The 23008-nt window shown below is 46.4% G+C and overlaps 1 protein-coding gene across 1 annotated transcript in view; it reads left to right on the forward strand.

Annotated features, from left to right (window-relative positions):
• Positions 1 to 42: 42 nt before the first annotated feature.
• Positions 43 to 23008, forward strand: part of Fam114a1 (family with sequence similarity 114 member A1) — a 63849-nt gene continuing 40883 nt past the window's right edge. Inside the window, exons 1-3 of the mRNA XM_055624111.1 lie at positions 43 to 100; positions 8328 to 8680; positions 19491 to 19578. Coding sequence (XP_055480086.1) covers positions 8336 to 8680; positions 19491 to 19578 — 433 coding nt within the window. The 5' untranslated portion in view covers positions 43 to 100; positions 8328 to 8335. The remainder of the gene's footprint in view (positions 101 to 8327; positions 8681 to 19490; positions 19579 to 23008) is intronic.

Raw genomic sequence — 23008 nt, forward strand, 5'->3', positions numbered from 1 at the left:
GGCGGGCGCCCGGGGCGGGGCGGCGCCGGTCCCTCCCTGCGGCCGCGTCCCCGCCGGCCCTGCCGACGTGGCGGGGCGCGCGCACTCGAGCGGCCGAGCGGTAAGAGCCCGTGGCGCCCTCTCCCCTCTCCCCTCTCCCCTCTCCCCTCTCCCCGGGCCGGGAGGGGCCGCCGGCCGGGGTCGCCTGGGGACGGAGGCCGGGGGAGTGCGCGGCGCGGCCGAGGGCCCTGCGTGGGTGCGGGCGTGTGAGTGTGTGTGTGTGAGTGTGTGTCGCTCCGTGTCCACGCTCGTGCGCACACCCACACGCCCGCACGCCGGTCTGCACCCTCGTCCCGGCCGGAGCTCCGCAGAGCCGGCGTCCAGGCGCAGGCCGCTCTGCAAAGTTTCCCCGGCGTCCCAGACCGGCGGCGGGGGTCCGGCCGCGTCCCAGACCGGCGGAGGGGGTCCGGCCGCGCCCCAGCCGGGCGCCGGGGGCCGGCAGCGCGGGGCTCGGGTCGCCGTCCCGGGGGCCCGCCCTCGCCCAGGCCTCGCCCTCCGCCCTCTCCATCGCCCTCCGCGGCGCGCCCGCTCCCCTGCCCTGCAGCACCCTGCCAGCCCGCCGGGGTGCCCCACCTCTTGGGCGCCCTGTCCCCCAGGCAGCCCCTTTCTCCTCCCGGGGTCCGGTGAGTACCGGCGCGCGCCTGGATTCCCTACAGACGGGGCCTTCTGCGGGCCGGGGAGCCGCACCCCCGGACCTCCCGATAGAGCTTTTAGACCAGCACCCTCGGGCTCCCCCGGGGCCACCTGGGCGCCAGCCAGGGGTCACCCCGCGAGGCCCAGCTCCCCCGGCTCCCCAGAAGCCCCCTCTCCCCAGCCCACGCTCCTGGAGCCCCCCGCCCTTTCTTCCACGATCCCCAAGCGTTCTGATTAACTTCTCGCGCTGAAAGCCGCCCGCGGGGGAGTGAAACTCCAGGGCTGGACTCAGGCGCAAGGGAGCCAGCACGGAAGGAGTTTGGGAAGCGGGAAGCGGGGACCCTCCTGAATGTAGGGGATTCAGGCGTAGCTCTGTCCTTCTTCACACCAGACCTAGGTGAGGCATCGTTTCCTTCAAGTCAATATCAAACACAGTGTATTTCAGGTCAGCAAATACTTGTGGGTCCCAGCCCCGAAGGGTGACACAGATGGAGAAGTCTGTGGACATCTCAGAAGAACGGAGACCCAGGCGCAGTTAATGGTTGGGAGGGTGTAGAGCAGACAAAGAGCGATTTCAAAGCTGAGGATGACTCTGAAATTGGGTAGCTAAGGGAGTGGGAATTTGCCCGACAGGAAGACATGATATCACAGCCTGGAGGCTTAGGAGCAGGGTGAGTAGCGAGGACCAGAGGACCAGCGTGGGTAGCGGGGTGAGGGGCATAGCAAAAGTGGAACAAGTGTTGAGTTGCAAAAGACAGGGTGGCCTTGGTCGCAAAGGGCCACAAATACCACACAAATACCCCTGTTAATGTATGTATATATTTGTGTGTGGGGGGGGGTGTTGTCTTTTGTCTGTGTCTGTGGGTCGTGTACATGTGCCCATGGAGGCAGAAGACAGCGAGCCCCCTGGGGCTGGAGTCACAGAGGGTTGTGAGCTGTCACGTAGCTTCTGGAAATCCAACCCACCCAGGTCCTCTGGAAGCGCAGCCAGGGCTCTTAACCTCTGAGTCCTGGAGTTCTCCAGCCTCCCCCATCCCCTTAGTTTTTAAGCAAAGAAAATACAGGTCTCTTCTGTGCTTCAGAAAATACCTGCCAGGTGTAGAGGTGGGCCTAGGTTCTGAGTGTTCGCACTGTGAAAACTGGACAGATCCGGGAGCTCCTCCGCGGCTCCACCCTGGGCCTCCTTTTGTAAAGTAAGGGAGGCAATCTTGGACAGAGTATCATGTAACCATGTTAGAATCTCACCCAGTAGAGCCATTTTTAAAAAAGCCATCTACCGTCACTATGTTTTCATGACATTTTCATAACAAGAAAAGCATGGACGCTAAAGGCACAATGAAGGTGACTCTTCGAATAAATTTAGACTTATGAGCACCTTGAAACCCTGTCCTCATTCCTCTCTTCATTCAGGACTTGGGAACAAAGTTTCCAGATCATGTTATCCAGCCTCACGGGGCAGGGAGTTGGAAGTTGAGTGAGAATGAGCGAGTTGTTTGCCTACAAAGAGACGCTACAGCCAGACCCAGAGGCTGCCCCTCTCGGCTTCAGAATCCACCTCATTGTTCCTCCCTGCAGCCTCTGTCTCGGACACACAGAGGTGCATCCTGGCTGTCTAGGGCTCATTGTTGGCGTTAGGTACTTGCACATACTCTAACCGATCTGATTACTGACGCCAAAGCCATGGTCAAGAGCCTCCCTTGCACTAGTCCAGGGCATTGTTTATTTTTCACACTATCTTGCACCATTATCCCTCTATTTTTCCTTCCTTCTTTTAATTGTTTTTCAGTGCTAGGAATCAAACCCAATGCCTTGTGTGTGGTAGGCAAGCACTCTCCCACTGAGCCACATGCCATCGCTGGATGGCTTTTTGCTGGTTTTGTTCCAGCTCCTCCCATGTGGCTCATTGCTGTTACACAGTCCCTCTGCCTTCTGCTCTTATTTGGGGTGCCATGACATAACCGCTCCAATGGTTCTAGGCCCATTTTAGATGATGGATAAATTTGCCCATGAAAATCTAACTCATTCCCAGCCTGCAAAGGCTTCATCATGCATTCCCCTTCCTGTCATTGGAGTTTCCTGAAGCAGCCTCCTTGTTTTTGTGGGTCAAAGCCATGGGCATGCTGCAGAGATCAGTGTTCCAAACCAAGAAACTTCCAACTGTGCAGATAAAATGAGCAGCGCCTATTCCGGACACACGGTCCTCACTGTAGCTCGAGTCCCCGTGCACTGCACCAGTCCCTGCTCAGAAGCAGCTGTCCACTTAGAGCACAGTTTCTGACAAGGTGACAGACAAAGGGCACAGGTTTGGAACTGGTGACATGTTCCCCATCACAGCATCATCTAGAACCTTCGGAGGTCTAGCAGGACAAACAGACGAAGCGTGAGACATAGCTCAGGTGGTACAGTGCTCGCCTAGCATGCCCAAAGCTCCAATTGTATCCACATAGTGTGTAAAACAGGCATGTTGGTGGATGTCTGTAATCTCAACACTCTGGAGGTGACAGCAGGGGAACCAAAGGTTCAGAGTCATCCTTGGCCACATAGCAAGGACAGTCTAAATGACATCTCACCCTAAAAGGGGGGAGGGTATTGTTTTGGTAGGTAAAAGCAAAAAGTCAGACCTGTAACAGAAAACACAGATAGACAGACAGACAGATAGATGCAGATTAGGGATATAATTAGAAGATAGGGCTCATCCCCATAACCATTTTGTAGCATTCTGTAAATTCATTTTAACAAGCCTCCTAAACAGCTTACGGATGATTTTTTTGCCGATTTACAAAGGGCTGGTTTTGCTGTTGGTTGAATACAGCCTGGACACCAATGGCAGACCTTTAGTTGCAGCAGTTTTTCAGTACTTCAGGTGAACCAATCCAAGGCATTTTGGCCGCTGGAGGTAGCTGAGGGCTGGGGGTCCTGCCCTCTGCTGCTTTCCTGGAAGAGGGGTTTTCCCAGGAGTCTCTCTGGGCTTCTGCCGTGTACTTATATGTACGCTGGCAGTCAGATCAGCCCATAGCCCTTGTTCATCATCCTCTTAAGCTGTATTCTAGAAGCAGGGCCAGCCGGTACCGGTAGCTTCAGGCTTCAGAGTTCTGCAGTCAGCTAGAAGCTGTAGAAAAACCCAGCTCCTACAGCTCTAAAGATCCAAGCTCCAGGACTATGGGCTGTTGGTCTTGATATAATCTTGGACCCTGGCTATAGAAGGAGAGAGGATGCCAGTGCAGTATTTCTAATAGGAGCACACCTCTTAAGGACTTGCCATACCACTTGGAAATGAATTTCTACCCAGGCCTGTGCAGTTTGGCGTAACACAACAACAAAAAATCCTAAAATGTTCATCCAAGAGCATAGTAGCTAAGACCTCTCAAAGGGTAGACACCCTTTGATGACTGTGATATCCAAGGGTGATAAGCTGTGAATGCTTACTTCCAGAGATTATGTTCCTGGGTAGAGCAATGTAGATATCAGCCAGTCATCTTAGGACATAAATTAAATTTTGTTGACATACACATAGGTCATATGGCATATGCCACAGTATGTTAGAATGCCTGTGAGTGTTAAAATAGCGTAATTAAGACAAATCACAGAAGTATCCATTGAGGTTTTCATCTGACCACAAGTGTTTATCATGGCCACATTTATTCTCCTATCCCTGCCTACAGAGAAATAAACTTGCTGTAAATGGTGATATACATCTTTAATCTCAGCACTGGGAAGGCAGAAACTGGCAGATCTCTGTGAGTTTGAGGCTAGCCTGGTCTATAGAGCAAGTTCTAGGCCAGTCTATATAGTAAGACCTTGTCTCAAAAAGAAAAAAAAAAGCTAAAAAAAAGTGAAGTTGACTGGTACTTCTTAATTAAACAGGTTAATAAGGGTGCTCAAGTTAGTTTACAAAGAAGTAAAAGTATCAGATAAGGTCTGTGACTAGCTACAGTTGACAAAAACAAAACAACTAACAAAAAACAGATAGGAATGATGTTGGTGTGTGGTTGTTGTTGCTGTTCCTTCTTGAACCTGTTCTCCAAGCTCCTCTCTGAAGATCAGGCAAGAAGACAGGAGTAAGAGATAGAGATCTTTAGGCTCCCAGGTCTGGGCTAGACGGTAAGCATTTCCGTTTCTGGGGACTCACAGCCACACGGGCTGGGCTGCATCCGCAACTATTTGCCATTATAGAGAAGTGATAACCGCATGTGAATGGAAAGGCTAATCTCTGCCCAATAAAGTTTTATTTACCCCGGCCTGGAAGGACGAAGGGCAAGATTTGACCAGCAGGTTGTACTTTGCCAACCCTTTGCCTGGGCCAGGGCCAGCTCACAAAGAAGTTTCCATTATCGACTTCTCAACGACAGCACCTTTCCAAGTGCCCCCTGAGTTTTGCTCCTGTGACCCGACATGACGGCCTTTCTCAGCACAGTGGCCTCGAGTGTTCTTTACTGCTTCAGCAAGGGTTTGGACAGACTCCTTGATCTCCCACAGCCAGCATTGACTGCCTTAGACTTCACACACAGCGAGAGCAAGGTGAATGACCTTTGCCTTTCCCATCGGTAGACTTGCTTGCAGGAGTGTTGACATTCCAGTGCATGCCTTGGTTTAAAAAGGAGATATCCTAACTTACTTTTAGAATTTATATCTGGAGTTTCCTCCCAAGCCTCATGTGCTCACAGCTTAGTCCCTAACTTGTCACTAAGAGGGAGGAGAGAACTTCAGAAGTATGGCCCAGTAGAAGGAAATACAGTCACTGGTGGGGGGGGGGTGCCCTGGAAGGACAGAGTGAGACCTCGATTCTTCTATTTTGCTTCCTGAGTATAAAGCGAGAGGTACTGGCCAGAGCGACATTCATTCTTACAATGTGTGACTTCACTCCAAAAGTTCTGGGCTAAACAGGCGTAGACAGAACCCTCCCATGACTGAACCCTCCCAAGATGTGAATGGAAGCAAACCTTCCATTGGTGGGCTGATTATCTCAGTGATTTGTTATAGCGACAGGACATTCTGAGATGTGAAGGAGCATCTCATCATGGCATCACTGAAACCACCTGCCGTAAGAGCATGGGCATTCTTTGCACAATCTTAAGCATTGAGCGTATTTCTTGATATATGCAGAAAACACATGTGTAAAACATATTTTTAAAAAGCCAAGATTCTGTCTTCCTTGGATTTACAGTATAATAAGAAAAATACCTCAAGTAACTTTAATCAGATAGTTCTAACTCTCCAAGGTGAATTAGAAGCAAAGCACTTTGGGAATTCAGAAGAAACATTAAATCAATGTGGGAAACACAAAGAATGAAAGAAGTGATGGTTTTACTTGGGCCTTAAATGTATAAGCAAAGCAATGCATTAGCCAAAGACAGAATAAACAGTCAGCAGACTTCTTATCTGGCTGATTAGCCTGTACCAAAGTCCGCAGAGTCATGTATGGCATCTTAGAAATTGCTTTGCTGTGCTGCCCATTGCAGTAACCACATACAGCTCACCTGGCCTTGGTGATTCAGTGCTGTTCCAGCAGCCACGCAACCCGGGGCCCAAGTCAACCCATTCCATTTAACTCATCCAGTGGAGCAGCAGTGTCTTCGACCTGGAGGTCTGGTAAAAGCATAAGGGCAATGACAAAGCCCTTGGGATGTGCTAGTGCCCCTCACCTTTTTGTGGGTTACAGCATTAGTGAAGGTCGTGTCTTCTGTCGTTGAGGGTTAGATTCTGGTAGCCAGCTGCACTCTGTTGTGAATGTGTCTGCAGATAGTAATATTGTCTGGTTTAATGCTTAGAATGGGATAGTGGGAGCTAGCCTAATGGGATCAGAGCATCGGTCCTCAGATGGCAGCACAACAGTGTGGCTCCACCTCAGTGGGGCTAAGAATTGGGAGTTTGTTTGTTTGTTTGTTTGTTTGTTTGTTTGTGGCAGGGTTTCTCTGTGTAGCCTTGGCTATCCTGGATTTGCTTAGTAGACCAGGCTGGCCTCGAACTCACAGAGATCCCCCTGCCTCTGCCTCCCTGAGTGCTGGGATTACAGACTTGCGCCACTGTGCCAGGCTGATATACAATATATTCTTAAGAGACTGGAGTCTTCCTGGATAACAGCACTGAGATTTAAAGTCTGTTTCTGGGGAGAAATGCAGGATTTGTTATAAAAAACACCCAAGACAAGGAAACCTGCTGGAAAGAAATCCCAGCACTCAGGAGACATTTGCTGGTAGATGGCTAAGCTCAAAGCCAGCCTGGTCTACAGAGTTCCAGGATAGCCAGGGCTACACAGAGAAACTCTCAAATTAAATAAAATAGAATAAGACATGGAGAGATGTCCAGTTGGCCACGAGAATTACTTATAAGCTATAATTCACAAATTATAAAATCCACATACTACGGAGCTTCCCGTTTTTAGTCCTTGTGGTTAGTGATTTTGGTGTATTAGCACACCTACACAGCCCTACCACCACTCAACTGTAGAACATTCTTGTCCCCTCCAAGAGAACCCTCCTCTTCATTAGCAGCCACTCCCCATTCCTCTTTCCTTGAGCCCCTCAAAGAGCCACTTGTCTATTCTGTGTCCAGAGGGAGGTGTTGGAGAACCACAACAGGCAAGTCATGTATGAGACCTATTACAGAGGGCTGTGATCAGCAGGAAGGAGCTGCACGTCTCTTAAGTTCTTCATGCGTGTGTTTGATGACACTGCAAAATGAACAGGACTTTAAAAACAAGCTCACAGATACACTTTTCCTTCAATGAAATCTTCCCATTCATTCATTCATTCATTCATTGGCCATGTGGAGGGTTCCCACCTGCAATGACTTGCCTGTGGAGTCAGGGCCACTCACAGGAGTAGGTTTTCTCTTTCCACCATGTGGATCTGGACCCAGACTTGGGTGGTCACCGCCTGTTCTTTGTTCTTTTTTTTCTTTGTTGTTTTCTTTGCTTTTTTTGAGATACGGTCTCTCCCTAAGAAGCCCAGGCTGTGCTCAAAATCATTTTCCAGACCAGAACACTGAGGCTTGGAGGGCATACTTTCCATAGGTGACAGAACTGAAGCTTGAGCCGTGTCTGGTTTTGAGACTAAATCCTACCAGAGCCCCGTCTGCAGCACTGGCTGCCTCTTACCAGCAGGCTCTGTGACTTACACAACGCACATTTACTCCCTTACAGTGTAGAGGTCAGGAGTCAGACACAGATTTTCCTTGGGCTTCGATCAGGGTGGGGGCAGGGCTGGGTCCTCCCCAGCTCTGGAAGGGAAGAATGGTTTCCTTGGCCTGCAGCCTCTCATAGCTGCCCAAGTCCTTGGCTTGTGTCCCTCCCCACTCCTCCTCAAAGGCCATCGCTTCAGGCTCTGCTTCTCTCATCGTATCACCTTCTTCTCCACCTGTCGCTCTGCTGCTCCACCATGGCCAGCCTTCTTCTGTTCATTCTGGTGAGGACACTCGTGACTACAGTTAGGGCCACTCAGAGAAGTGAAGACAGACTTCCCATGCCAAGATCCTCAGTAGCACACATGTAAGAAAGCACCCACAAGGCTCAGGGTTAAAAGACACGTCTTTATACGCCCTTAGTCTAGCCGCACAAGATCACATAAGGTTACTTGATGGTAGAGGAGAGTTTATTCCTACTTGACACAATTCAGTCACTACAGGCTTTGAATGAATATTTGTGATCCCATTGACAGATATTAAAATGTCTGCTGGTGCCAGTGACACCATAGCCAACGGAGTCAGAGAAGACGCTGCCGAGGCGCCCAATAGTGACTTCCCAGCTGAAGACGCAGAAGAGCAGTGCGGTCCAGATGCAACTGCAAATGAGCCAGTGCCAGCTGCCCACCCAGGAGAGCAACGTGAGGGCGCAGCTGCATGCACAGAGACTTCCTCGACAGGGCTCCCTCAGCAGTCCAAGGCCAGTGCCGCCGACAAGGACCGCCTCGATGGAGAAGTGACTGAGGACACCCTCGTGGAGTGCACGGATTCCGTCAGCCTCGAGGGAGACACTGGATCTGAAATACCTCTGAAAGAACAGAACGACGAGGTAAGAGTCGCCATATTTTAGCCTAAACTCTCCCTGACACCCAGTCTCTGGCCGATACCTGTTGATAATAATGCAGAGCCACAGATGGGTAAGTTACTAGAAAAGAAGTGTATTCTGACTCAGTTCTACTCCAGGGTAGAGGGCTCTATGTTATCCACCTTCTTGCTAGCAGTGTCACATCAAGGCACCACTTGACAAGAGACAGGTTATGCATGAGACACCTTGCCAATGGCTGTTCCAGCCTCGCTGTTCTCAGTCTAACCCGCTGACGGATTAAGCTCGGAAGTGAGTTCACCTGCTCATGGTGGCAGAGGCTTAACCAACTGTGCTTGTTTGTCTTGGGTGCTGGGAACCAAACTCGTGGTCTCTCTCCCATTCTGGGCAAGTTCTACCACTGAGCTACACCCCTGGTCTAGTCCTTAAAGATCTCACTTCTGCCTAGTCCATGGAAATTAAATTCCAACGTACATTTCAAAGGGATGTTCAAAACCATATTCTGCAGCGAGACCACGTTCAACCCACCAAGTGCGGTACTTTGTGCCATGTTCTGCTGCTGGGACTTGAGAGTTGAAAGTGTGTTGTGACCCTACATCTAGCCTTAACTCATGCTGTGTGGTGGAGAGAAGACCTTCAGAAGATTGTGGACCTGGGATTTGTGTTTTGATCACTGCGGTAAGAATCATGATGGCCATCAGTTATGGGACATGGCCCGTATGCCAGGGGCTCTGCTGGCCACCTGATGTGAGCTTCACTCCATGCAATGGTTCCAAGCTGGGTATTTCTGACTACAGATGATGGGTGGGATGTTCTGAGAATAGACATGAAACAGGGAACCAAGAAATCTGGCCATTCATTCTCCAGTTGACACTATGTTAGTTTGGTCAAGAAACATCAATTCTCTTTGTCTCGATTTTTTTTTTTCTCTATAAATGAAGCGTTTTCACACAAAGACCTTGGTGATTGCTTCTAATGTTTTATGACTTGGATTCAAGGTGTAGCTTATCTTTATTCTCTCTCAAAGATAATATGAACTTCCAGAGAAAGGAGGGATTGCTTTTCCATCACTGGAAATGTCCAACCTTTTGGCATTGACAGGTTACCTACAAAGTTCACTCTCAAGAGTCACACAGTCAAACTTAAAAAAAAAAACAACAAAAAACCAATCTCATAGTGTCCTTAAAAAGTTTCCAATTTTGTTTTGGGTTGCATTCATAGCTATGCTGGTGCAGGGTGGACTGGCCTGGAATTCTAACTAAAGCCAAATGGTCATTCTGTGGGGATGGAAGGGAAGAGACTTGAGAAACAGCTGAGCATTTGGATCAGAGATGGAAAATATCCACAAAAGCTTATCACTTCTGAGAGGTCATGTACAACGCCTTTGAAGCCAGCCATGGACTTCCTAAAGGATCACAGACTCTCAGACCAGAGGTTCTCAGATGTAGCCAAGCATTCCAGCCACTGGGAATGCCTGACTCCTGAGTACCACTATAACAGAGTCTGATTCACAGAAGGAGCTCCAACATATACCTTCTAAGGAGCCTTGAATAACTCTCATGTACATCAGTGTTAGAAATAATTGTTCCAGGCCAGAGAACCTTGAAGAACTTTTAATGACTCTTTGAGTAGGTGATCTCCTGGTGCCACTTTAGCTCTAAAATTCTGTGGTGCTCACCCAGCACTTCAGAAGCATCTGAAGAGGGTTGGGTATTGGGCACAGTGATAGAGCATTTGACTAGCATGGGCCATGGGTCCTCAGTGCCACAAAAATGAAACCAAAGATAACAGCGTTTGGAGAGAGCTTGGAGAGAGCAAGCCAATTCATCCTTTCTGCTCTAGGTAGCTTTGAAAGTTTGTCATTAAGCAGAAGCAATAACTACAACATAGGAGTGGGACACACCTAAGCTTCAGGCAGGCAATCTGCATACTATTCTCTAAGTACACAAGAGACCCTGTTATTCATCCAAAAGAAAGCAAAGGAGGGAAGAGTGGGGATTCAAGCTAAGTCTTCCTAATTCTGAACCCATCCCACATACTTGCTGTTTCTGCTGCAAGGAAGTGGTTTGAAACTATAAGTAGCACTGATTTATAGGTATAGGGTGTGGACATAGCTCAGCTGGCAGAGTGCTTGTCCAGGATGTGAGAAGCTCTGGGTTCAACCCGTAGTGCCAGATAAAATCTCAGCAGGATGAGGAAGCAGGAGGATCAAGTTCAAGGTCATCCCTGACTATATAGTGAGTTTGAGGCCTGCCTAGGCAACATGAGACCCTGTCTATTATATATGTATATATATATATAATGTATATAACATATATATGATAATATTGGTAAAGTTAAAAAAAAAACACATCATTTGTTAGGAAAGACTTGAAGAAAACACACTGGACCACTTAAAGGAAACGCCACTAGGGGCTGGAGAAACGGTGCAGCAGTGTGGACACTTGTAGCTCTTGCAGAGAGCCTGGGCTCAGCTCCTAGCACCCACATAGTGTAAATCCAGTTGCAGGGTATGTGATGCCCTCTTCAGATCTCTTGAGGCACTAGGCCGAAGGCATCTCCCAGGTGCCACGTCCACACATGGTGCACAGACACTAAGGACTTACACATGGAAAACAAAACTTTGAAACATCTAAAACCTTTTCATTAAAAAGCAGCTCTGCTAGTTCCGAGTCCATGTACTGTCGAATAAACTACACACTCCAACTCCAGACTTCTGGTAACTATAATAGGGTTAGTGAAACAGTAAAACACACCACTGTGCTCCTACCGGAGCCGCCATCACATGAGGCTTGAACACGTGGAGTGAGAGGTGATGAAACTCGCTTTGAATATACCTTAGAAAGCTTGGAGCTACAGGTACAGGAGTGCCTGTAAACAGATTAACCTGGCAACAGCGATCCCACCCCTCAGCCCTACACTGTAAACACACACATACACACACACACACACACACCCTTTCTGCTAGCATCACAAGAACTTTGGGTTGGTGGGCATTTCCCCATAACAAGCATCCCAGGGGTATCTAAACGGCAGTGTAGAAACTGTCCACAGCCCACAGCACTGGGGCTGAGGCACTGCATCCGGAGCTTAGCCAGAACCAAGGGAGGAGGGCAGTTGCTTGTGCGCATGCTTGTTTCTGGAAGGGTAGAGAGGGGCTGGAGGTCAGTTCCAGGTCAGGTTTTCTTTATTTTTGAGAATTTCGTATACAATGAAATGTAATCATGTCTACTCCCATTTCCACCTTTCTAACTCCTCCCGTTTTTTTGTTTCTTTGTTTTTTTAATAACACACTAAGGTTGAGTTAGTTTTGCCCATATGTATAAGGGGGTGAAGCCAACCATTGGAGCATAGGAGAGCTCTATCAGTGGCCACAGCCTTAATAAAGAATGATTGGCACCCCAGCAACTATTCACTCCCAATAGAGCTTCAGGGAGGGTGTGGAGCCTGGAGACCCCCCCCCCCCAGTTTTGACTGGCTTCATCTTGTGCAGGTAACGCTAGCTGCTATGCATTCGTGATTGTATTAACCACGTCATGTACAGAAGACAGCACCCTCAAAACTTCTCTTCATCCTTCAGTTCTTACACTCTTCCTGCCTCTCTGATGTTCCCCTAAGCTTTGGGGTTAGTGGAGCTAATAGAGAGGAATCATTTAGGGCTGAATACTCAGGCTCTTATTCTCAGCACTTTGACTAGCCACATACCTCTCTATTGACTATTGTCCACTGGTATGGGAGTTTGGGTAAAATCAGGGATTGAAGGAAGTGGGGTATGATGTGGAAGGCTACCATCTCAAAATCAACTTAAAAAGTAAAGTGGAAGGATGGAGAACACATGTGAAATGAAAGGTGAGGGGGTGGGAATACTGAGTTAAAAAATTAAGTGAGGATAGGAGCCAGGGGATGGAGAAGAGAAAAGATAGTGGGTACGTTAGCTAAACCTACTAAAAAGCCTTATGGAAACCTACTAGTTAGTAATCTGATTTCAAAGTACAACTAAAAAAAAATACGAACAGAACTTTACTCTGAATATGTGGACAATGTTGCTCCCCAAAGACATGGGTTACTAAAGGAATCTCACAGTTCAGGGCAGGCCCCCTGAGGTATGCACAACAATAAAGAATATTACCATTGCTCTTGGGTGCTCACCATCACTCCACCAGGTGACCCTGTGGCTGACGATAGCACACACTTTGGCTGCAGAACACAGAGCAGTCGAAACTCCTTTCCTGTTGGTTAACTTTCATACAGCTGGCAGTCACTGCGCATGCTGCTGGGGGCGGAGGAGAGGTCAGGGGTCTCAGGGCTGAACCCGGAATGCGGCAACACTGCCCTGCGGGGCAAGATTGCCTGCTGGCGCAGTCCCGGCATGGGGTAACTAACCACTTCACGATTTGCTATGAGGCCTGCTACACAGGAAAGGATTTCAAGTTTGGTACTACGGCTTGGGTAGTCATAGGCCCTCGGTAGAACTTGCCATTATTTTGGTAAATAGGCATGCTTTCAAATTGCCTTCAAAATATTTATGTTTATAACACAGGGTCAGATTTAAATCCTTCTGTGTGGGGACAAATTTAGTCTCACTTAAGGAACTATGAGAAAAGGACATTCTACTCTCTCCCTTACTTTCTATCCTGAGTTCCTTAAGTTAATATTAGAAGTGATTGATTTGGTGCCTAATCTTCAAATACTGGTTATTCATTGTATTTGCTTTTTGTTGGATATTTGCAAGCAATCTTCTTGCAATTATGAAAATAACTAATAATCCAGATAAACATAAATTCTTTAGGAAAAAAAGTTAGAGAGGCAGGAAGGAAGGAAGCCTTGAAATAGAAGTTCATTTCCAAATTGGTTACTTGGCTGCTGAACACAGGTTCCTTAGTAAGGTCAGATTCTATTGGAGAATAGTCAAGCTCCTAAAATATCTAAGACCCTAAAGTATCTAAGCCTCATCCCCCTGTAAAAAAGTTTCTATGGGGAAAATGTCTACTAGAACACAATAGACTTTGTCACACTGCATAAATGGCTGTCACTGAGTGAGTGCTCGGTGTAGTTGCTTTGAATCCGGGTCCTACCATTCTCTTCACATTCACCTGACTGGACTGAGGCTCTATCTTGACAGATAAGGTGGTATGGCCAGGACAGGGACAGAGCAAGAGACGTGGCCAGGCGTCTACCAGACTGTGGACAGTAAGCAGTGGTCTACAGAGACCGTGTAAACGTTCTTTCATGTTGCTGTGCGCAGGCAACTCAATGAGAGGCCATCTTTACTTGATGCACAGTCTCAGGGGGCTGGGGCCAAGGTGGCTTTGTCCAGACATCACAGTGGCAGGAGCATGTGACAGAGGACATGTTTCACCTTGTGGCAGAAAGAAGGAAGATACAGGAAGGGGTCAGGACCATCTCACTCCCAAGGATGTGCCCCCCTCTCAGTGACGCCCTCCCTCCTGCATTTACTATCTTCTAATAATCTCTTAATGCTACGAATCCACCAAGGGATTTCTAGTATACCTGCCATGTTGTCACCCTCATTGTCTCTGGAGACACCATCAGACACACTCACAGCGCTTTAGGCGCTCCTAGGTTATCTTTATCCTCAGTGGCGGAGAGTGAGAAGATGAAATAGATACCTTCCTCTCCAAGCTGCTTTTGGTCGTGGTGTTAATCGCAGCGATAGGAACCCTAACTAAGACACCCAGCATCTGAGAGATGGAGGCAGGAGGCCGGACCGCAGAGTCATCCTGGGACACTCGGAGAGTGGAGGGCAGGTTGAACGTGTGTTAGAATTCATTGAGGTACTCACCGAGAATCCACACGGTGGCTCACGCCTTTAGTGACAGCAGTCAGGAGGCTCACAGGGGCAGGTGGAGCTCTATGAGTTTAAGGCCAGCCTGGCGTACATAGCGAGACCCTGTCTCAACAATAACAACAAAATTAGACCTCTGGGTTCTGCCTTGAGATGCTTTCATGCAGATGATCATAGAAGCGCCTGGGCCTCCACTTCTAGAGTATTGTCCTGATGACATTCCCGCAGCGTCTGGGGGTAAGTGTGGGGATCGATAATACCAGGATAAAGAAGTCTAATCAGATGCAGAGGTGATGGGCAGATCTGAGTCCATGGGACCGAAAAGTGGAGCTTTCTGTAGACAGTTGTTAAGTGGCTGGGAAAGATGGCTGACTTTGAATCTGTTGGCACCTAGGTGGCTGCCTGAGCTGGAGAGTGAGGTCACCCAGAGGTTAAGTAGAAATAAAGACAAGAGGCAAGCCTTCAATCCCAGAGAGCTCTTGTCTCTAATACAATTTTGATCTTGCATAGCTGTTAGAAAAAAAAATTATTTATTTATCTCTTTATCTATCTATTTATTTATTTGGTTTCCAAGAGAGGGTTTTCGGGAACTCATGCTGCAGACCAGGCTTGCCTCCAACTCACAGAGATCCACCTGCTTCTGCCTCCCGAGTGCTGAGATTAAAGGCGTGCACCACCACCACCCAGCTAGAAAACTATCTTTCTCATACTCTGTAGAAGCCAGAAAAGAAGTTGGAGTAGTGTGTTACCTCTTCTCTGTGTAAACCGGATCCCTAACCACACTGTACGTACTGCAGTGATATTTTCAAATAAACATTGATGGACGTGGCGGCAAAATAGTCCGTGGAGACTGTTTGCTGTGTCGGTTTGTCCTCTGTTCTGTCCTCTTTGGTGCTCTGTCTACTACCTTTCATGAAAGGCTCACTGGATTTCAGAGGTAGGCTTATTTCCCTGAGAAGATTCGGCATTAGTAAACAGGATCCTTTAGAATTCAAAGCTGAGTGGAGAACTATTGACACAGGCAAAAGCCTTTTTTACTGTTTTATATTGTATTTATTTATTTGTGTTGTGCACATGCGTGTGATGTTTGAATGCACATGTGTTACGGCTCATGTATGGAAGTCAGACATAACCTGCAGGCGTCAGTGCTCTCCTTCTACTGCGTGGGTCCTGGGGAGTCTAACTCAACTCCTCAGGCTCGGCAGCAAGCCCCTGCACACACTGATTCATCTTGCTGGCCGAAAGCCTTTCTTGTGCAGGACATGTAAAGGCAGGAAGACTTACTTAGATGGATTTAATCTTGAAGACCTTTCTTTTCAGATATTCAGGTTCTGGTAAAAAGTCTGCAATTAAAAAAAGTCACCAATTAAAATCTCTTTCTGCAATTCGGGACGCTGATTAGCAAAGCATCAGGTGTGAACGGAGGCAGAGATAAGAGCATTGACCATGGTGGCTGCCTCTGAAGCACGGGCTTCCTAATGAGGGCGCCCTGCTGACCTGGAGTGTACACATTTATTGGGAAGAGGACAGCTCCAGATTGTAGCTTAATCTAGGAAGCCTACAGGATATCATCCTATGTCAGTAAGAGTGTTCTAAAAATAACTCAAGTCACAATACTAAATGCTGACAATAAATAAGTAATAATGGAAAGAGGGCAGAGGCCGTGCTGTGCTTCAAATAGTTTGCGTTGGATTCCCAAGGGATGAGGCTAGAATTGATTCTCAGTGTGGTGACAAAGGAAAGTGGGACTTCTGGGAAGTAGGGCCCAGTAGGCATTCCTTAGGTTTCTGGGGAAGCTGTCCCAAGAAAGGATCATTTGCCCTCATGAGACGCTTGAGCTTTCAAAGGAATGGGTTGTTAAAGTATGTGCCTATGCACAGAGATGTTCTCGGGCTTCTTGTTTTGAGTGTAAGTAATTCCCTCCTCACATGTTCCCACTATTGGGACACCATCCACCTGGAGATCCTCAGTAGAACCAAGCCAGTGCTGGAGCCTGCCTCAAAATCCCCAGAACAATGAACAAGTAAACATCTGTTCCTCATACGACGCGCCTGCCCTGGGTATTTTGTTATCATAGAGAAAAGTGAGCTGTACCAACGCTATGAAACCAGAGTGCTTTCCATCTAAATATGGTTAAAGTTTCAGATCCTTCTGAGAGGTCAACTAATACAAGACTGACACATAGCTTGACAAGGAAGGCGTCACGACTTTGATGCAGATGGCTTCCTGAGGTGGCGGCAGGAGGGATCTGTCATCTTAGATGGAGGAGCGATAACAGGAGTGGGCACAGAAGATAGGCATGAAGAGGAAAGATGAGGAGCCCAAACCAGAGACATTTGAAAGAAACCCCTTTTCTCTGTGGCGGTGCTCTGATGGAGACACCTCAGACATGAAAATGTGAGAAGTCACAGTAGGGAGAAAAAGCCAGGAGGCTTCCAACAAGGCCTCAGGGGGTCAGGGGGAAAGGACAGTGGTAACTAAGAGGACTACATCGTTCCCATGAGAACAGAACGGACTAGTCTTGTCAGTTGGCTTTGGTATCTTTAGATTTGTGTTTAGGTGGATTATGGTGCATAAGCTGATGTGTGTATTGTATATAAAGAGATCTACTTAGATGATTAGTTTGATTTAAACAGTTTGTATTTTTAGTTTATGAAGACTACAATTTTAAACACTCATATTTCCCTTGGGATTTATATTCATCTCACAAATCATGGTTCTGTATACAAGACCAGTAAAACTGAGCAGCCACTTTCAAAGGAGATTTGGTCCTTTTTTTTTTGTTTTGTTTTGTTTTGTTTTGTTTTGTTTTGTTTTGAATCAACTCAAATCAAATACATTCTATTTCCTTTTCAATAATTGTTATAAAGCTATTAAATTTAGAGTGTGGGCTTAAAGACCTAAATGTTAATACAGTATTCCTAAATGTGGAAGAATTTCAGCTTAAGGTCAATAATGTGATAATTCAGTTATTCATTGTAAATTGGTTTTCAAATCTTGTCACCCTCTTAAGTTCCATAAATATAAATAGGACAGAAAAGGTTAAATGTACGTGAAAACTATTTAGCATGGCTTTGGTGCTTTAGCCTTTCTACATTTAATTTTTAAGTCTTCCCAGTGTTGAATTATAGATACTCATCAGGAAAGAAAATTACTTGGAAATAACTGAGGCCATTATGAGTCAGACCTTCTGACAGAGTTGTAGGCACCCAGGATGGCCTGCAGACTCCCTACCACACCAAGGCTCTTTTCAGAGTGCCTGTGAGTTACAGAACTCGAAGAAGGCCTGGTCTTGTGGGTCCCATGGCTGACAGGCCTGGTACGAGATACACACAGTACCTGATTCCTCCTCTCTCTTGGGGACGGGACACCAGGTTGGTCTTTTATCCTTAACTCTGGAATATATATTTTCCATCTAAATGTGAATGGTCTTTGTGTTTGATGGACTCGTCTAGATTTTTGCATTGTCTCTGTTAATAGTTTTGAATTTGTTCACCTAAGTTAAATAGTTTGTTTTCCTGGAAATCTAACCCAGGAGCTCACGCAAAGCTGGACAAATGCTCTGTGACTGAGCCACACCCCAGCCTCAGTAAGTGATGCGGTCATTTTGGTGGTGATAATGATGATGTTAAAGATGGAAGTTGGGGCCTTGCTCTTGCCAGGTGAGAGCTCTATCGCTAAGCCACAGGTCCAGCTTAAAAAGTACTTTTTATTTGACGTTAAGTGGGATACCAGCTATTTTGATGTCTTTTCTATTTAAGGAACTTTGAACTTGATGGAATTCTGCATCAAAGTTATTGGTTCTAAGAGGTATATATATATATATATATATATATATATATATATATATATGTACAACATATATATGTATATATATAAATTTTTCTGTCTATACTCATGTACAATTACATAAAAGTCTACGATAGCATTGGATGTATTTCCCCAGTTATGAGAGCTCTCCTCTGCCATGTTAAACATTTTTAGGACCACACAATGGTTGCTCTTGTTCAAAGGACCAGTTGCATCTTATATTTTATTTATTTTATGCGTATGGGTGTTTTTGTCTACATGTATGTCTATGTATCACAGGCCTGATACCTACAGATTTCATAAGAGGATATCAAATCCCCTGGGACCGAACTGTAGATGGTTGTGAGCTCTCATCTGTGCTGGAAATCAAGCCTGGTCCGCTGAAAGAGCAGCCAGTGCTCTGCGCCTCTCTAATTTTGCTTTAGATGTGCTTGATGGGGCCAAGTCTGAATTGCCCCTACTCTACAAACTCAACCTACTGAGTTTATGGGAAGGAGGGCAAAGTGCAGAGCTTCTCACAGGACGCCTTCTGCTTTCTGAGTAAGGCTGGGACGTCTCTGTTAAAGGAGGCGGAGCATAGGTGGGTGAAGGGTGAGAAAAAGCTCTACGGCAGCATTTAGTAATGTGAGAATCAAGTTGGTCCACTCCACTTACTTTTATTTGAACGTGTCTGTGTGTGGTTGCGCATGCCCACATGCCATAGCACACATGTAGAGGCCAGAGGACTTTGTGGAGGTTTTTCCTCCTGCCTGTACATTGGTTGCAGGAATTGAACCCAGGTCATGAGGCCTGCATGGCAAGTGCTTTTACCTGCCTAGCCCGCTCATTGGTCCTATGCTATCGCAGAGGTTTTTTAATCACTTTTGTGTTCTAATGTGTTGCATTTCCCTGTTCTCCAACTTCCACCCCTTACCCCTGCTAGCCCTTGACCCTGTCTTTCATGTGATGGGGGACCACAGCTCTCTTCTCCTATTGGGCCAAGTCCACAGGAGCCAACACCTCCATTACTCAAACCACATACTGCAGTGCGGGTCAAGGTACTCTTTTGACCTGTATACACAATCAGCCTGGGAGATATGGTTGCTTGTCAGTGGGTTGTTTTGTTCCTGGGGCTCCTCTGCACCTCAGACTTCATCTCTAAATGTTTTTCCATTCAGGGGCAAAATGAGTATCTGACCTGCCGCTGTTTGTTCTTTTCAGGCTGTGTGTTCCCCACCACAGGCAGGAGGATGGGCAGGCTGGGGATCCTGGGGGAAATCTCTGCTTTCGTCTGCATCAGCCACAGTAGGTAAGTGTTGGGGGTTGCAGCAGAACAGAGTTCAGAGCCTGATGGCACAAGAGTCTGCCGTGCCGTGTACTGATGGGGATTAACATTTGCCCAAGAGAAATCACTCTCAGCGTCTACTGCTCTAAGGGCATCCCATATGTTGGTACAGGTGTTCTCACAGTGACTCCGTGAGGAGATATTCTTACTCTCTCCATTTTACAGATAGAAATACTGAGCCACAGAGAGACTATGATATTGTTTGTCTAAATTGGCATGGCTTAGGGTGGGATTTGAAAGCCATGAAATACGGTTTTAAACCACTCTCTTACATTATCCCTTAAAATATAGATTTAAGATATATATGAATATATTTATGCATCCACGTAAATGCAGAGAGAGAGTAACAAACACACACACTACACAGGTTTTTTTCTTGAGATTGAGTCTTACTGTGTAATCTAGGCTGACCTTGAATTTATGATTCTCCTGCCTCAGCCTTCTTAGTACTTACTGGGATTATGTGTGTGCCCTACCACACCCAGCTTAATATATTCTTCAAGCTGTGTTTTTACATCCAGCTTTCTTTTAGCTGAACAACTCTCTTATTCTCTAAAAGAACTTGAAGTATCTTGGTTAAAAAAAAAATTCCACCAGCAGGGCATTAAAATAAAAAAAGAAGAAGATATGCAGGTTGGAAACACACATAACTGTCTCAGGACTAATAATGTTACAGTCACTAAGTGCTGACCTTATCCCTGCATGCCTGGCTGCCTCCACGCTGTTTGTTTCTCGCTGCATGATTAAATTAACTTATTTAAGTAAATCTAGTCTCCTGGATATACACTTTAAATTTTTTTCTGTATTTGTGTTTTTAAATAGAGAAAAAATAATGGCTAAAGTCTTCCCCAGCTCAGGTTTCTAGGTATATTTTTTCACTCACATTTCTTCTGGCATTTTCCCCCTTTTTTAAAGTTGAATATTTTTTTGCATGTACTATATTCTGATCATGGTTTCCCCTTCCTCACTGCCTTCTAGATCCTCTTCATCCATCCAACCTTATGTCTTCTTTCTCTTTAGAAAACAAACAGGCAAATAATAAAACAAACCAACCAGAATAAAACAATAAACAAACACAAAAAAAGAAAGAAAAAGAAAAAACACAAGAAACACACACATGCACACACACACCCCAAAATAAATAAATAAATAAATAATTGGAAATAGTATATAAGCAAAAGACCAGTAAAGTAAAAAAAAAAAAAGCCCAAACAAAGTGTTATGAAACAAGAAAATATCTCCAAGATTACCCCTGAGTTTATTTGTACTGCCTGAGCGTTGCTGGGCAGGGGCCTCCATGAAGTGTGGATTGTATGCCCAGGACTCCACCCGAGAAAACTGCGTTTCCTTTGTGATCAGTTGACACCCGGAGCTGGCTCTGGGTTAGGGATGAGGATTTGTTTCCACTTCTGTCAGCACTAGGATCCCATCTTGCCCGGATCTGTGCAGGCCTAGGTCAATGGCTGTGTTTGAAGTCCCTCTACCTGAGGCACCATGAGGATGATGAGCACAGTATCACCGTCATAGCCCCTTAAAAGCCCTGCTGGTTCTCCCAGAGCAGAGCTGTCAGCTCAACAGAGCCTAGCGCTTACGTACGACGCTGCATTTCTGAGCCCCGTGATTTCTGAGCCACTCTTGCCCCGGTCCCACTCACTGGCTTAGTTTCTTTGGCCATTGCTGTTGCACAACACCTTGGCAAAAGCAACTTAAGGAGAAAGTTTATTTTGGCTCACAGTTCTAGGGTGCCGTTGGCCTCAGCTGGGGTGGGTGACAGCAGGAGCTGCGATGACTTGTCTCGTCCCATCCAAGTCAGGAAGCAGAGAACGACTAATGCTTGTACGTGGTCCACTTTTCCCTTCGATTCTTAAAAAAAATTACTGCGTCTTACTTATTATTATTAAGAAGAGGGGTGAGCATGCCACACGTGGAGGGCAGAAGAAAGCCTGTAAGACTCAGTTCTCTCTCCACCATGTTGGTCCTGGAGACTGAACTCAGGTCATCAGGCTTGGTGGCAAGAACTTACCTGCAGAGCCATCCTGCTGGCCCACTTTCTCCTTTTTACACAGTCCAGGATCACACCCCAGGAAATGGAGCCATCCACAATGGGCAGGTCTTCCTTTAATTAACTTAATCATGGTAATCCCCTATAGACACACCCAGAGGCTAATTTAGCATAAGTAGCCCCTCAAAGGGGTGTCTGGAGGAATGTCTGCTGAGTAATTCTAGAGCTGATCAAACTGACAATCACCACTTTTATCACTTCTCAGTAATGATAGTATTTTGTAAATTCATCAAGGGGTTAATCTAACAGTCATCTCTGGAAACATCAAAGACATCAACTATTTGTGTAGATGTTTCTTAGTCCAGCAAGGTTGATAATCAAAATTAACTGTCATAGAGTCCAGACAAAAGCACTATGTGCTGGGTTTGTTTGTTCTGTCCTTGAATCTGTTTGTGTGCTGTATTAGATTGACTGATTTGTATGTGTCAAACCGTCCTAAAAATCAGTAATACTTTAAACATAGATAAACTTATTTGTATGCCTGACACAAAAACTAAAACAAACAGCATGACAGGAGATGGTGTTTGGGGTCCCAAGGCTGGAAGCAGACAGCAGTAGTTAGGAGTTGGACTCTCAAAAGATAATGGAAAATCACAACCGGAAGTGGGGTTGGAATAGGGCTCAACCATTTGTAGGGACTCTGCAAAATTATGGGCTCCACTATGCTGAGCCCTTTATGCTCGAACAGATAACTCCAAAGCCATAGTCACACAGATATCCCTGGTTAATCTCAGCGGGACACACACACACACACACACACACATCCATTCATGCACACACGGGTGCACACACAAATAAAAATGAATGTGTGAGGGATTTGAGGGGAAGGTTAAAGGTGGACAGAGGTGGTCGGATCTAAGAGGTGAGGATAGTCAGTATGCAAAGTGTACATATGTAAAATTAAAGATTAAGACATAGAAAAGCAGATTCTTTTAAAGTTATGAGTTGTGCGTGAAGTAAGGTAAGCTGCAAAGTAGGTGTTGAGGCTCACCTTTCACGACATTTAGAAACAGTGTCAGTCCCAGCCAGGGCTTTGTATCACTAACAGTTTATCATCAGGGGCAAAGCAACTTATTAGAAAGCAGGCCAGAGACGCTCTTGAAGGTTTATAAATTCCTGCAGAAAGTAAAGAAAGAAAATAACCACATTCAACGGCAATTGATGTTGCCCCAGGGTAATTCAGTTGCAGACAGACGCACAAAATACCACATTCTTTACAAGATTGACAACTGCACTAGAAACGCAAGCAAACCTACAAAGGGAAAGCACGGCAGTCCTGGTGGTGTCTTCTCACCTTCGGTGAACGGTGCTTCCACCTCAGGAAGGCCCCCT

Source organism: Psammomys obesus, unplaced genomic scaffold (genome assembly GCF_907164565.1).
Source record: "Psammomys obesus unplaced genomic scaffold, mPsaObe1.curated_primary_1811, whole genome shotgun sequence".
In the NCBI taxonomy this organism is placed as follows: Eukaryota; Metazoa; Chordata; class Mammalia; order Rodentia; family Muridae; genus Psammomys; species Psammomys obesus.